The sequence below is a fragment of the Thrips palmi genome, unplaced genomic scaffold (assembly GCF_012932325.1).
Source record: "Thrips palmi isolate BJ-2018 unplaced genomic scaffold, TpBJ-2018v1 HiC_scaffold_4, whole genome shotgun sequence".
Lineage (NCBI taxonomy): Eukaryota > Metazoa > Arthropoda > Insecta > Thysanoptera > Thripidae > Thrips > Thrips palmi.
The window spans coordinates 5414624-5431063 of NW_023144631.1; the positions used below are offsets into that span (position 1 = coordinate 5414624).

The following is a 16440-nucleotide window of genomic DNA, read 5'->3' on the forward strand; positions in this document are numbered from 1 at the left end:
GCTTCCCCTTCCCTGACTCCACTGCCCCTGGTCCTTCCGGTCTTCTCTTCACCACCTCCCCCTCCCCCCTCCTATCATCAACCTCTGCCTGCATTTTCCCGGTAGCGTACCGTACCCCCTACCGTACCCCCTTTGTTTCTTGTGTCGCACGCGTCGCTGTCTTCGCCCAGGACTTCGCGGATCTGCAAACTGAAGTGTGTACATAGTACACTCTTATTAGATCATGTTTCCCAAGTACACTCTTATTTACAGCATACTTGCTAGGCACACGCTAAAGTAGAGTGTGCCTGGCAAGTACACCCCAAAATATTGTACCTTCCGTGAACACGCTAAAATACACTCGACAAGTCCTATCTAAAAGCATGGGCCAGTTTAAGTGTACCTGCCAGGTACACTCTTATTTAGCGTGTACATGCAATGTAAACTCTATTTTAGTGTGTACCGGGCAAGTACACGGAAAAAAAGGTTTAGTTGTAACAACTAACATGTTAGTTGGAATGGGGCCCAAGGAAAATTTTAGTTGCTGCGACAAAAAGTTTGCTGCAGGAACAATAATATTAGTTTAATCAACTAACAAATTAAAGTTGGTGCAAGGATAAAGTTTATTGTGCCTACAAATGTTATTTGTGATGACTTACATGAGCGTCACGAGAGAAAGAAACATCGCACAAGAAAAACCTTCAGCGGGTATCGATCGCGGAATCTGTGATCTAAGAGCTGCTGAGGCTATCCACTGCGCTGTGGTGAGCTGATGACGATATAATGCCCAATACCGCTGATTCAGCAAACTGACCGATGCTCGGACAAGCGACGATTTAATCATCGCCCGAAAGTCGGGTCTGCCAAGAATGTCCGCAGCGCAGTGGGCAGCGTCTCTGATTGACAAGCGACAGGTCCCGTGTTCGATTCCCCGCCCCAGATTTTTTCTGTACGTTTTTTTTTTCTGGCGGCGGTAGCGGCTTGCGTCAGGGGCGAGATAGGCCACCAGTCCGACACGCATGTGTTGCGGTACGGCTTCGCCTACCTGGCAGGCGCTATAAAGGGGACGTTAGGGAACATTAGCCGGCGCACAAGGCCAGCGTCACTGGAACTCACCGCCCAATGCCAAAGAATGAAAAGCCCAGCAAAATCGCACAACTTTTAGGCCGTAAAAAAAAATGCCTGACTTTGAAGTGGAATATCTCCGGAACGGTTCGTCGGAAAAATCTGGGGTTGTGATTTTTGGATTCAGCGGACCTTTCTGCGTAAGATAAGACCAGTTTCAAAAAGATCGGGTACTTCAAACTGCAAAATCCCAAGATTTGGGACTTTTTATGTGATTTTTCGAGAAAAAGTGAGTTTTCCCCATGAAAAAATTATTTTTGGTCAAAAACTGACGGCACGATCGGTTCCCCGTTCAATTTTGAAGCTAGAAAAACCCCAATCTGAAACCAATCGGACAAAAAAGTCCCTGAGATATAAGAAATACCCAAATTAGTGTAAAAATACCCCAAAAAAATTAAAACCCTATCTCCCAGAGAAAATTTTTTTGAGGTCTGAAATTTTGGCCATGAACTCCCACCATGGGGGACTACTAACCACAAAAAAATCAGCGAAATCCAAGGGGGTCGTTGTAAGGTCCTGCTTTTCTTAAATAAACCTGCTCAAAGCCGAAAACGCACCCCACCTCCCCGTTTCCCCCTCCCCATGCGAGGTCAGAATCGTGTCGGGGATTCTGCATGCACTGACTGCCTGCCACCGCCAGCAACGCGGCGCCGCGAGGCACAGTGGGGCCAGTCTGGCCTCTGTCCTTGTCGCACACCCACCTGAGCACCCGAAAACACGGTTTCTTGAATTTTTCATTTTCTTGGATTCTTTGCACGGTAAAATTTTTCTCTATGCAAGAATAGAAGTTTGGACGAATAATTATTTTTTCTTGAAAAATAACAAGGAAAAGTTTTTTTCCTTGGTCCAAGAAGGCACATTTTTGGGGGGCACTGTGTAGGGCACTGTGCTTATTAAGCCTAAGAGGAGCAAGTAAAGTGTAAAAACTATTTACTTTCTTCTACGGAAAAATTGTTTAAGTATTTTCTCTCTAGTAGGCTTCTGTTTGCTCAAAACAGTACTTTTTGTTGTAAGGCCTAAAATACATTTTAGCTGCCCTTGTAAGTTTTTGCGAGTGTATGCTGGAAATCAGCCCCCTGCAGAGGTACTGATTGAAATCCTGTGGTCCCCTGCTGCACCGCCAATTCAACTAACTGGCAGTGAAATAGGTTTGCCATGCGCCACCAGAATCCCATCACACCGTTAATGACTCGGCCTCGGACGAACAGTCAAAGCACCTCGTGGTGGAGCGACTGCTGCCACGTTCTCCCGCCAAAACCGCGCCGGTGTTGGTTTATGCTGCGACCGTCCTTCTTTTTCGGTTCCCTTTTTTCCGCTCCACGCTTCCGTGCCGCCCGTCCCTCTGATCAAACCGCGGAGACTCAACGATGATGAACTGGGTAAACGCAAATCGCGGATTTTCTTTCTTTCCCCTCGTGCTCTGCAGTTTTCGCGTGGACTCTGTTGGGTGATTCCGAGCACTCTGTCTCTCTCACACTCATAGGGCCTCTCGTAAGATAGCGAGAAAGACAGCAACAGCAGTGTTCGGAATGGCCCTCCTTTTCTCTCTCACTCCGTCGCCGCTACAGTCGCTGTGCTTCAGTCGATTCCGATTCTTTCTCGTCGTCGACCTTCCATGATGGGCGAGTGGCGCTAAGCTCGGCCAAATTAGGAGCAGGCCAAAAGAGGATGAAGCGGGGTGGATTTTTGTCCGCCGTCTGCACTGTTGAAGTTGAATGTAATCTGTGATGCACTAAAAAATAAAAACTTCAGTGTCTCCATTTTGTAGAGTTTCTGGCAGGTGGCTGGTTTCTCCAAAGAAACAAAGGCTGCAGAAATTTTCACCGCGCTTGAGCTTAAAAAATCTTTTTCCATAATTTTGTTACTTTTATTTTAGACAGTGTGCCCGTCCCGCAAGGCCGGTGACGTCTGTCTCCCGGGGAGTGGAAGTGCGCCCCTCACGCGGCAGCGACGTGCGCGTTCGCGGCGCGTTAATATTTTAACAGGACGGACCTCTCTCTCTTTTTCCCCTCGCTCTCCCCTCTCCTCTCTCTCTCTCTCTCTCTCTCTCTCTCTCTGTCCCTCTCTGTCCCTCTCTCTCTTTCTAAAGGTAATTGCGGCCTTCTTTTCTCTTTTGCTCTCTGCAGAGACGAGTGCGCTGCACCCAATTACAGTGCAGTGGGCAATCTCGCCGTCGTCTCCGTCGTCCCCTTGGACCGGCCGAGCGTCAAGCCGTCGCTCTGTCTCTCTCGCACTCACGGGGTACGGGGCGTCCCATGGGGGTGCGAGAGAGACAGAAGGCGCTGCGCCGTGGAATCAGTGTGCAGGTGCACGACCCCGCCGCCTTCGTGAAAAATTGAGCGGCCAAAGTCCGCGTTTCTCGTAAAGGTGTCTGACGCGTGGCGGCCGGCTTTGGCCGCGTGATGCATGGCTGTAGACTGATTCCGAGAGTCGCTTTCGTCGCTCTGTCTCTGTCGCACTCATGGCGCGTCCCGTATGGGTGCGAGAGAGACAGCGCGGAATCGGTCGTGTGATCGGGTTCCGGGGGCCGGACGCGACAGGGCAGGGCGGCGTGCTTTGCAAAGGCGGCCGCGGCTCCCGAAGGCGGCCGCCGGGCGCCGAACCGCGCCGAACGCTTCCGAGGCGTGCTTGCTACCCGTGCTGCCGGCCGCGCCGCCGCGCTCTGGAAGGCCCTGGGAGGGGGAAGGCCCGGTGGCGGCGCGCCCGCGCCACTCGTGCCCTCTCGCCCGGCCAGAGCGCTCGCAGCTCTCGCTCTCTCTCGCACCGAGGCTTCCCTCTGTCTGTGTCTCTGTCGTGTGCTACCGGCGTTTTGTCTGCAGTGTTTGTCCTCGTTGCTGTTGGGTGTGTCGCTGTGCTTGTGGTGCTTGTCGTGTTTTTGTGGTGTCGTGGGCAGGGCCGCTCGGAAGGCTGTCACGCCAGTTCATTGTTCAAAACAAAAGTTGTCGAAAAGTCCCGTTTTAAGTGCGGAAAGTGATCACGTTGTGCTTCCATTACCGGCCCGCTACCCGGCTGCCCTGCCCGCGTCGCCGACCTCACCGTGCCGGTCCTGGCCCCGAGGGCGGCCGTCGGCGGCCCGGTGAGGTCCGCGTCGAGCCTCGAGGCGAGAGCGAGCGAGCGAGTCGAGCCCGGGAGAGAGTCCGAGTGAATTATTCTGTTCGAGTGCAGTCGCGTTCGCGTTCCGCCTAACCTCCAAGTCCCAGTGCGCTTGGCCGCGTCGCGTCGCGTCGCGCTGCCCGCGTCCCCCGCGACCGTCCTTATCACCGGACGTGCTGCCAAGCGAGCCGCCGCGCCGCCGCGTCGAGTGCTGCAGGACAGTGCCATGGTCGTGCCGGCGGGCGTGACGCACCACGCCGGCCACGCCGCCCGGCCGGTGGGGCCGCCCGTCGCCAACTGGGAGGACTTGCCCTGGAGCCGGATCGGCGCCGGGGTGCACGTCAAGGACCTGCCGGTAAGGAGAGCTGGCGCCGGGCTTCCGCTGACAGGCGTGGATCCAGGCGTCTTGACTTGAATCGGTTCGGATCTCAAATGCTCCTCCGTCGTCCGGGTCCCCACGTGTGTTGTCTGCACTGCGCACCAGTGGGGCCAGAAGACCGGTGGAGGCGGCTAAAACTCTAGACGCGTTTTCAGCTCCAATGTCGCTAAATGGACCCTGATTTGAACGTGTGACCCCACCAATGGATTGCTCTCCGTGCGAGGAATCCATTGGTGGGGTCACACGTCGATTCGAGTCCTGTTTAGCGATTTTGTAACTTTTCTTTGATAACCTCATAGATATTTGGATGAATTTCTTGGGTGACATGGAGAAAATCTCCTTAATGTATCATGGTGCAGCCTTTCACCGCAAGGGAGTGTGGCAAAGCCGCCTGAAAGGTAGGCAAAACGGCACACTTCTCCACTGCAAGTAGACAACTTTCGCGATGTCCCCCACCCTGAACCCGTCCCTGGCCCGAGACGGCCTCAGGGTCCTTGCGGTGGAGTGCCTCGTCGTTAGGTGGACTTGTTCCCCAAGCCGAGTCGCCGGATCCTCTTTTCGCTCTTTGCCTTGTCTCCCCCGGGCTCGGCGCTCCAGGCTCCACGGCGGAGTGGAGGTGGGCCTCGAGGTGGGCGGACGGGATGACGACATCGCTCGCCTTTGCGTTTGCTTAGCGCGCCAAATTGATTTCGCTGCGTCTTTGTCCCGAAGGCCCTTAACATCCCCCATCGATCTCGGCCCTGCACTCGCTGCAAGGTCAGAGGCCGAGGCAGGGCCCGAGGCACAGGCAGGGGCCTTTGCTGCGAATTGGAGCCCCGAAAGGGGAGGGCCGCAACGGCCTGCCTGGCGCGTTCGAATGTCAGGTGTCACGACGTCCCACAGCCACTTTCCTTCCCCTCTCGGGTCCTTCCAGTTTAAGCCCCGGCAGCTGGAACCGGGCCCGTACACACACACACATTCATACCAAAACACACACACACACACACACACACACACACACACACACACACACACACACACACACACACACACACACGCGCGCGCGCACAAAGGTTCACGTACTCACACTTTTCAGTGTCACATTCCTTTCGAGATGATTGTAAAAGAAACAACAGCGAAAGCTATATCATTCCCACGTCCTTTCTTTTCAAATGGATCCGGTTTTGCGGTGGTGTGTTTCGGCGAAGTATCCGTTTTGTCAGGTCGCGGCAGTAGTAGCCTCGCGGTGACGTACGCACACAAGGGTATGAGTTTCGCGAAACTGCTGCCGCGCTACCTTTGTGTGTTTGCACGCCGCTTGCGGTTGCCAACTTCTCTTATTGGGGCCGCCGCCCCGTGCGCACGCATGCACTGGTGAAACTGAAGCGCAGTTGTGTACGCTTCATTCGGACAGCCTAAAAGCTTGAAAGCCTTAAAGTGAAAGCCTTAAAGCTTGAAAGCCTTAAAGCTTGAAAGCCTTAAAGCTTGAAAGCCTTTAAGCTTGAAAGCCTTACAGCTTGAAAGCCTTAAAGCGTGAAAGCCTTAAAGCTTGAAAGCCTTAAAGCTTGAAAGCCGTTAAGCTTGAAAGCCTTAAAGCTTGAAAGCCTTAAAGCTTGAAAGCCTTAAAGCTTGAAAGCCTTAAAGCTTGAAAGCCTTAAAGCTTGAAAGCCTTAAAGCTTGAAAGCCTTAAAGCGTGAAAGCCTTAAAGCTTGAAAGCCTTAAAGCTTGAAATCTTGTAAGCCTGGAAGCCTGAAAAATTGAGGCTTGAAAGCCTGAAGCTTAGGAAGCACTACACTGACTCGAAGAAAGGCGTAAAGGCACGCTCCAGTTCTGCGAGTGCACGGTGGCGGCGACGGCATGACACTCCAGTAAAACAGAGGGCCGTGACGAGCCGTGCGATAAGTAGGGAATGGGGGCGGGGATTTTATCTTCGGCCACCGCGGCGCGCTGCAGGGCAAACTTTGATCGCGCCCACAGGCCGCGTGCGCACTGTGCACGCCCACCAGGCAAGGCAGCCTCCACTCCCATTACCCCGACTGCAGCGGCACTAAGCCGCAACCCGCCGCAGCAGCGCGGCAGCGCAGCCGGCCTAAACTCCAGCGGGGAGTTGGACTGGGATGCGCGAAATCCGCCAAGATACACTCCACTCGCCCCGCCCCGCCCCCGGGACTTTGGTTATGTGCACCACGCACGCGGGTGGGAGGTAAAGCATAGCCACTTGTGGCTCTCGGAGCCCCTGCCAGACGGAGGGTAGGCAACCCGCCCGCACTGGAGTCGGCGGGCAGTCTACCTGCTGATTTGCAGGCGGCTCTCCCTGGCGCTGTTCTCTTTTCTCTCTGCAAATGAACTCTGAAAGTCTTCCGGTGAAAATTCTCCATGTTGTGGTGCCGCAGCTGACTTTGTAACATACCATTGAAAATTCAGTTTACCTTATAGACATATTACCGAATTGCTGGGGTATAAGTGAGAAAATCTTCACGTGAAGATTACCATGGTGGCGCAGCCTCTCACCGTCAGACATTGTGTGACTGAAGGCAACCAGCAGGTTTCGGTCCATGGCAAAGAGTGCCCCTCGGTGCCCCTGCACTGCGAGCAACGAAGGCCGAGGACGGCTGCTGGGTGCGCCATAAGCCACGTGATGGTTTATAAAATAGAGGCCTGCCTCGTTTTGGGTGGAGGGCCGCAGGTGCACAGGCTGTTGTGCTTCCGCCCACGGCTCGGCGAGGTCCTCTCCAGAGCTGCAGAAGCTGATTCATTCGGGCGTCTCCCTTTACCGGCAGTGCGCTGCGTCTGACAGGGACGAAGGAGCAAGTTCGTGGGCGGGGCGAAGCACAGGCGAAGCACAGGCGAAGCACAGGCGAAGCACAGGCGAAGCACAGGCGAAGCACAGGCGAAGCACAGGCGAAGCACAGGCGAAGCACAGGCGAAGCACAGGCGAAGCACAGGCGAAGCACAGGCGAAGCACAGGCGAAGCACAGGCGAAGCACAGGCGAAGCACAGGCGAAGCACAGGCGAAGCACAGGCGAAGCACAGGCGAAGCACAGGCGAAGCACAGGCGAAGCACAGGCGAAGCACAGGCGAAGCACAGGCGAAGCACAGGCGAAGCACGCGGCGCTGCCCTGTCGCCTATAGGCGAAGTGCGGCCGCAGTGGTAGTCGGCGGGGCGCGTTGCGGCCGCGTCGCCACGAAACCTTACAACAGCAGAGTTCCAGTTTCTGGTTCGGGCCAAAACTCGATTCACCACAGGTCGACGTACATTATCTGCTGGGCTGGTGTTGATTTAGTACGGCTAGTTTGTTATTTTGACGAACCCTTGCGTGCAAAAAAGGGCCCGAAAAAAGAGACCTTGCTTTTCTAACCTTTCAAAGGGGAACGCAGCGCGCTCGGCGTCGCATTCTATACCGCCCAGCAGACTGTCTCCGAGAGCCGTTTTCGTCGCTTGTCTCTCTCGCACCTGTACGGCACGCCCCAGGAGTGTGAGAGAGACAGAGCAACGGAAAGGAGTCTCGGAATGAGTCTGCCGCTGGCAGCCCGCGCCCTTTGAGCAGCACTCTCACCGTCACTGTTTTTTCTGTTCCTCCCTATTCCTGCCCTCAGCCGCACTTCGTTTTTAAGACTTCTGGAATTTGGGTTGTCGTGTTCCGCTAATCCCACCCCACGCAGCACTCTCGCGGCGTAGTCGGTGCGCCGGGCCAATCCGAGAGCCAACAGGCTGGTCCGTGTCGCTCTGTCTCTGTGACACAGCGACGGAATACAGCGCCGAAACTCTCCGGGGGCCAGCAATGAAGTGCGACCTCATAACCAGTGGGTGGTCCAAGCTGCCCTGTCCTGAGGGAGCGGCAAAGAAGGACTTTTTGTCCACGAACAGGTGCAAAGTGCGATTACTTGCCTTCCTTTAGGCGACAGGCGACTAGAGGTCAAAATGGGGTCCATTGTCCGGTTTGCACCGGTGGCGGCAGAAAAGCGGCTGGATCCGTTTCTGGCATTCCGACTCAACCAGTAATAGCAACGTGCTGAACACATTTTTTCACACGCTTCACACTACCTCTAAAATGTGCTGCCCGAGGCAGTGTTCCACAAAAGCGATCGAACATTCCCGGTGCACCAAGGTTAAAGGGTCACCAACATAACTGCAAGCTCGAAGGTGGGAAATTGAGCCTTTCAGGAAGTGCGAGAAACAGTCTATCCCACACTGAATGGAACAGGGTCTGAACCAGATGCAGAAGCACGGCCATAGAATTTGAGAGAGACTGTTTTTACTTCTTGGTGTGTGATAATGAGTGTCTCACACTTGCAAGCCTGGGACATTTTGGTTTTGGACAACCGTGCAGATCTAATCGTCTGATCCAAAGGGGCCGGGTGCTGCGCTCGACAGAAACCGAACGCGGAGAACGCGCGCTGTTCGTTATTTTCCTCAGACACACAAACCTCTCACCGGAAGTGAGCGGGCGGTACTCCTTCCTGTATCGGAAGCAAGAACAACAGACGGGGGCGCGGGGCCGAGGCAGGCCGAGGCAGCACAGTTCGCCGGGTAGTTTCTCGCCGCGGACGAAGGTATTGATCCCTCTCCCTTTGACGAGGCTCGCCTGGCTTTGCCCGCCTCGCGCTCAGCTAGCGCGTTGCTTAATGAATATTTTTCTCGTCCCAGCACAAGGCGCGGGGCGGGCTGGCGTGGCCGCTGCACCCTACGCTATCGAGATCACGGCGAAGGGCACAGGGAAAGGGCGGGGCGGGGGCAGACGGGGTGGGGGGCCTTAGACTCCTGACACGCGTGCACGGTTTAGACGGTCGGTCACCTGGCCTGTCCGAGCGGCAAGCCCCGCGCGCACACACACACTCACTCACTCACACACACACACACACACTCACTCACACACACACACACACACACACACACACACACACTTGTTGAGTCGCTCGGCCTCCGAAAGGTCGCGGTCGTTGCGTAGTGCGGCCTGGCCGGCCCGGCCACGCGCCGGCGGCAACACGTAGGCAGGGCCACTGCAGGACCGTCGTAACGACGGGGAGCCGAATAAACGAAAGAGTAGTATCGCCGCGGGTCGCGCTTCCCTGCACGCGTCCCTTCGCAACAACACGGCCAAATGTCAGGGTAGTTCACGCAGTTGTCTTCCGCAGACGCTCCCTCCCTGACGTCGTCCGCCCCGAGTCGGTCCACTGACATGAGCGTGCAGAGGGTCGAGCTGTTGTCCAGGACCAGCAGACTGATTCCGGGAGTCATCGCTCTGTCTCTCTCGCACTCCTTGAGGTCTTCCGTAAAGCTGCGAGAGAGACGGGGTGATGAAAACGACCCTCGGAATCAGTCTGCAGAGTAATCACGGTGCGCTTGTCCCGACTGCGAAGACATGCACTGATTTTTGTTTGTATTTTCTTTCCTTTCGGTTCACTACTGCTGGTGTCTTGGATGAACACTTCCCTTTTTTGTCCAAGTTTGCAGTCCCATTTTAGAAATGAAAAGAGCAAAGAGGGTGCCGTCCATCCATGCGGGCTTTTCTTTTCATCGTACACCGTAGGATGTGACGCATTCTCCACACTGGGTTTGACATCGAGACCATCGATGAAGTCGATTTCTACGACCGGACCTTACTTCCACCCACTCAACTCTTTTTTCCCGTGTGCCGCCGCCGCACTGCCGTGCTAAATCCCCCTTCGACGGCGTCCCCGACAATGCCTCCGCCAGCTCGCCGCGGCCTCATCCAGGCCCATCGCCTCCTCCCAATGGAGCGCGCTGAGCCGTGAGCCAGCCTTTCAGGTGGTCAGGGCGACGCAGGGCGACGCGGCGTGGGTGGCCAGCCGCCTCATTCCGAGCAGCGCTCTGTCTCTCTCGCACCCCAACGGCCAATGGACCACCCCGTGGAGTGCGAGGGAGACAGAGCAGCGAGACGTTTTCAGCCTCTAGGTTGGGTCTGTAGGGCTCGTCACAGCCTGCTTCCAGGCGTTCAGTGTGTCACCACGGTCGTCGAACGGGCCTTGCAGGCTGATATCAAGTGGGACAGTCCCGTCTCTCTCTCTCTCTCTCTCTCTCTCTCTCTCTCTCTCTCTCTCTCTCTCTCTCTCTCTCTCTCTCTCTCGTAGCATAGTATCCATTTTTTCGAGAGAATTCGGTCCAGTGGAATGGAACGGATTTGCTTGGGGCTGTTGTTGCGCGTTTACAGAGCCCACCGGATGCCAAGCAATGGAATATCCTGTTCAGTCTCAGTGACGCGCGCTGTGCAGATTCACACACACAAACACTCACACACAGGCCCACAATCAAACACATAAGAACAACAAAAACACCGGCTGAGTCGCAAGCAGGTCGAAGGCAAGACGCACCAAATCCGTGCGCGGTGTACTACTGCTGACTCTATTTCTACCGAGCGCCTTCATTTAAGTTTGGATATTTAAGAACAACTTCCCCGCGGGCGGCACCGAGTGCGTCCTGTCTCTCTCTCCAGCAGGCGATTAAAAATGTGTCTTCCCCGTGTGCCGCAGGCCATGGAGCGTCGTGACGTGGTGCTGCTGGCCGTGCTGGGCCTGGTGGCGCTGCTGCTGCTGCTGGGCGCCGGCGCCGCCGCGCTGTGGTGGGTGCGGCGCAAGCGCAAGCGCGAGGCCGACGAGGAGGCCGCCGCCAAGGAGCCCGTCAAGCAGCAGCGCAACAACGGCTTCCTCTCCCTCAAGACGCCCCTCATCTCCACCAAGACGCTGGGGTAAGCTGCTCTTTCCTCACGCAGTGGGCCAGAAGACCGGTGGAGGCGGTCGAAATCCCGAACGCATTTTGAGCTGCTGAGTCGCTAAACGAGACTCGAACCGACAGTGTGACCCTACCAATGGATTGCTCTCCGAACGAGGAATCCATTGGTGGGGTCACATGCTTGGTTCAAGTCCTGGTCTCTCTCTCTGTGAACCCCAGGCTGCGCGCACGTGCTACCCTTATAGCTTCCTTCCACTGCTCGTGCCTGCCTTGCTTGCGTGTGATGTCACGTGTGTGTGTGTGTGTGGTGTGTGTGTGTGTGTGTGTGTGTGTGTGTGTGTGTGTGTGTCCATGCCCTCCGAACGCCGGTGCTGCGGCTTGCTCCCGTTTCAAAGGCCCGCGCGCTCCCTGCTAGTACCGCCCACCCGACCGGCTGGTTCGGCTGTTGGTTTTGTTGTTGTTGTTTTCGTTGTTGGTGTGGGCGATACTCTGCAGAGGACGGCGGCCGGTCCCTCTACTCCGTGCATGCTGCCCCACCGAGGCAGCGCATGCCTTGCTCCAGGCAGGTGGGCGCGCAGGCCGCTGCTGTGGTTGGCGGCGGCAGCACCGCACTACCCTGTGCAAACATTACTGTCAACTAAGTGCGCCCTTAGAAGTGCGGTCTTGGCTAAGTACACACCTGCAGGTGCATACTTGGCAAGTACGGCACAGCTACAAGTGCCCAATCATATCATGGAGTTGGGGGACAGTCTTAAGGGTGTACTTGGCAAGTTTGCATTCCTAAGTTTGTACTTGGCCAAGTATGGTGTAAATGTAGTGCTTCCCGCCGCCAACCATCATATAACGTGTGTGCAAATTTAAACGTACCTCAAGGTGACGAACCATATCGCTCTGCGCATAAAAACGATCGCAAGAAATTGGTGCTGCTCGGATGGTGCTCGTGCGGTCCCCCTTGCGCGTCGGATTGCCAGAGTGACCTTACGATTTGCTAGAGTGACCTTGAGACTGCAGCAGAGTGACCTTGAGATTACCATAGGGACGTCGAGATTACTAGAGGGACCTTGAGATTAATAGAGGGACCTTTACATTACCTGAGTGATCTTGAGGTTATCTGAGTAACTTTGAGATTACCTGAAATATCTTGAGTTTACCGGAGTGACCTTGAGATTACAAGAGTGGCCCGAAGATTACAAGAGTGACCTTGAGATTAACAAAGGGATCTTGACATTATCAAATGGACCTTGTCATTACCAGAGGGAACTTCAGATTTTTTAAAGTAACCTTGAGATTACCAGAATGACCTTGAGATTGTCAGAGTGACCTTGAGACGCCGCCCGTGTCGCGTTGTGTCCGCGTGGCGCTATTCGTCCACGGCGTATCGCGGTCGAGGGTCGCGCTGTCGAACCGATGAGGAAAAACGCCACGCCGACGCCGGGGTGGACTCTCCACACCACGGACCCAAAGGGGATCTCGAGGGCAAACACGGGGAAAGCCAGTCAGCGGCACTCTGTCCGGGTTGCGCGCCCTTTCCATCTCCCACGGCCCGAGATCGATATGTATTATTTATTTTTTCTGTAAACTTAATTTTCGCTCGCCTGCTCCGGTACTGCGCCCCGCTGCCGTTCCATAAAACGTCAAGTGCTATTATGCTGCCAACAGTGGCTGGCGCTCTGCTAGTCGGATGGCCTGTCGGGCGTGGCGGGGCCGTGGCGGGGCCGTGGCAGTGGCGTGGCAGCCGAGTAGCCCCACTTAGCGCGGCTGCATTAACGCCGCTTGTAAATAGGTAACGAGGCCTTGCTTTGCCCCGCCTTGCTTCGCATTGCTTTGAGCAGGTCGTTGCCTTTGTGCAGCCGCTCTTAAGGCGCCCCGGATTTCCACGAGGCGCGCCCCCGGCTGAGCCTCTTCACTATGCTTAAAACTTTTAAATCAATTTCAAAGTACAGTATATAGATTATTTTTCTCTAAGGAAAAGAAAGCAATTGGATTTGCGTTGCCTTTGAGGATTTCTTTTTGGTTGTTCCACGTTTATAGAGCGCTGTCACCCTCCTGGTTCACTAGTGGATCGGGGGAGGGGGCGAGAGCGGGGGGGGGGGGGGGGGGCGCGGGGAGGCGGACCGGAGGAGGGGGCAAGGGGCGGCGGACCCCGGGGGGGGGCGACGGACGGGGGGCTTTCCTGGTCCCCCGGAGGAGCCCCTGGCCGGTGCTGCCCCCTGGTGGCGGGCGGTGGCGCCACGCTCCCCGTCGGCGCGGTGTATCCGCGCCGCCATGTTGGTGGCCCGGCCGCGGTCCTGCCCCAACCCCGTCCGCGCCGTCCCAGCCGCCTGACTCGCTCTCGTCGCGCCGTCTCTCTCGCGCCCTCACGGCACGCCCCCCGAGTGCGAGAGAGACGGCGGCGGCGTGCCGGAGGCCCCGCAGGCCCCGGAGGCCCCGAAGGCCCGGAACCGGTCGATATGCGGTCACACGGCCTGCGGCGCGCGCCGACAGATGGTGTGCGTGTCGCCGTCCTCCAAAAGTTCGGCCAGCGCGGCCCAGGGCGGCCCAGGGCGTGGCGCGCGGGGCCGCGACTCCGCCACGCGATGTCGCCACGGCGTGCGGCTGCGGACGCCGCTTTTGTGCCAATTGGCTTCGAAGAAACTGGACCGGACTGATTCCGAGAGCCGTCGCTCTGTCTCTCTCGCACCCGTCGGGACGCCCCACGCGTGCGAGAAGGTCAGAGCGACGAAAACGACTCTCGGAATCAGTCTGCTCGTTCGCTTTTTTGCACTGCTTCTTGTCCGCTGGCGTCGTGAGCGCGCCTCGGCGGCGTCAGGCTGCGGCGACCCCGCTAACTGCTTATGAATATTTGGGGCTGAATCCCGCGCCGCTGCGGCTGCCTGCTGATCGACCTTGCTGCCTCCGCCGGGAGTCGAACCCGCGCCAGCGGCAGGTCGCCCTGTCTCCCTCGCACTGGAAGGGCGTTGCGTGTAGGTGCGAGAGAGACAGAGTGGCGTTGCGCGCCCCGTCGGCAGAGACAATGCGGCCGCCGAGACGTACGGCGCGCGGCCACGCCCGCGGCTTCCTGATTGACACGCGCCACGCCAACAACGGGACGATGGGCCGCCCGATGGCGCCATGAAACATTCATGCAGCGGCGCCCGCCGCGCCACGAAGTGGGCCAGAAGACCGGTGGAGGCGGCCAAAATCCCGCGGTCGCGTTTTGAGCTCCTAGTCGCTAAATGGGACTCGAACCGAACGTGTGACCCCACCAATGGATTGCTCTCCGAACGAGGTCAAAACGCGTCTAGAGTTTTGGCCCCCTTGACGTCTGTGTCAGCACTGAGAATCCAAACGCTATGAGTATAGCGTCAATTGGTGCAATGCAAAAGCATTGCACATGAAGTGCAATGCCTCCCATTTCCCATGCATTAGCATAGGGCCTTTTCGGGAAGCATTGCACCAAAGGTGCAATATGGCTGTGGCATTGCACGTATGGTGCGATATCACAGCGCATTGCACCATACGTGCTATACTCATAGCGTTTGGAATCTCAGTGAGACTGTGCCTTGCAGTACCGAAAAGGCAGACGATCATGTGTGGTGTAGCCTTTAATGGTAACGGCAGTGGGTCGGGCGTGTTGCCTATCCCGCCGTCCGCGGGCGCTCCGCTCGCCGCACCGCCGCGCCAGTCACTCTGCAGACTGATTCCGAGTCTCGTTTTCACCTGTGGAGGACTGACTGTCCATGAGTGCGAGAAAGACAGAGAGCGACGACAACGACTCTTGCAGCTCCGCTCGCCTCCCTCATCGGCGCGGTGCCGCACGGCCGTGGCGTCACGGCGTCACGGCCGCCGAGGTCACCCCGCCAGAGATGATCCTGTGGACACAGGGGGCACCGAGGGCCGCCGGGGAGCCAGCTCGAGCTCGCCGAGGAGGTTGACGTGAATATTTCAGGCGCAGCCACCTGTCGGCCGGGCGCGGGGCGGGCGGGTTGTGGGTGTGGTGTGGTATGGTGAGGTGGATGCTGTAGTGTGGTGTCGTGAGGTGGAGTTTGGTGTGGTGAGGCGGATTGTATAGTGTGGTGTGGTGAGACGGGGTATGGTGTGGTAAGGCGGAGTGTGGTGTGGTGAGGCTGGTTGTGGTGAGGCTGGGCGTGGTGTGGTGAGGAGGTGGGATGTGGTGAGGCTGTGTGGCGTGTTGTAAGGCAAGGCGGGGTGGACTGTGGCGAGGCGGGGTGTGGTGAGGTGCAGGGCGCGGCGTGGTGAGATGTGGTGAGGCGGGGTGGGGCGGGGCGTTCAGGTCCTGCGTGGAAACAATGCTCGCGCGCCTGTCTGTCGGAGAGGTCCTCTCGGCTGTCTGTCGATAGCAGGGAGATGTTGTATTCGCGGAAAGCCCGCGTGTCAGGTCGCTGTAATGGATTAGCAATAATACGACGCGATGGTCTTTCCCCATCATACACACACACACACACACACACACACGTACGTGTTGGTCCGGGAACGCGTAGTCGACTACCGCGAACAAGTTAGATAAGCCCCCAGTCACGCTTCGCGCGTGTTTGCCCTGAATTACACGGGCCCGCCTGAGGGCAGGACTCGTTTCGTCGCTCCGTCTCTGTCGCACCCACGGGGCGCCTCACGAAGGTGCGAGAGAGAGAGAGAGCGGCGATGCGGCCCTCGGAAGCAGGCTGCTGCATATTTACACTGCCTCATGTGTGCCGATCCCACCCCGTGCGGCTGGACCAGGAAAAAAAGAAAACGAAAAAAAAAAAATGATCCCCTTTTTTAACCCCTTGTGTGTGTTTTTCGACGTCACACGCAGGCGTGTCTAATTTATTGGTGATGTGAGTGGTTGCCACATCATTTTATGACCGAGCGTGTAAATCGAAGAGGTTTTCCGCGCCGCACGTCAAGAAGTCGATCACACCCCTTGCCTTCCCGGCCGTGACGTAATATTATTTATGGAGTGGCAGCTAGCTAGGCCTAAGTCCAAGGCCGTCCAGGATGAAGCTCCATCCCGCCACGCCCTGCCACGCCCTGCCACGCCCTGCCACGCCCTGCCACGCCCTGCCACGCCCTGCCACGCCCTGCCACGCCCTGCCACGCCCTGCCACGCCCTGCCACGCCACGCCTCCCCTGTCCTTCGCTTTTGTTCCTCACAGTCCTTTGTGTTGACCGAATTTGCAGCGTGCCTGCGTGAGGTTTTTTCTCTCCCCTTTGA

At 56.9% G+C, this 16440-nt stretch overlaps 1 protein-coding gene across 1 annotated transcript in view; it reads left to right on the forward strand.

Annotated features, from left to right (window-relative positions):
• LOC117649550 overlaps positions 1 to 16440 on the forward strand; it is a 241660-nt gene that overhangs the window by 117261 nt on the left and 107959 nt on the right. The window contains exon 3 of the mRNA XM_034392435.1: positions 11048 to 11262. Coding sequence (XP_034248326.1) covers positions 11051 to 11262 — 212 coding nt within the window. The 5' untranslated portion in view covers positions 11048 to 11050. The remainder of the gene's footprint in view (positions 1 to 11047; positions 11263 to 16440) is intronic.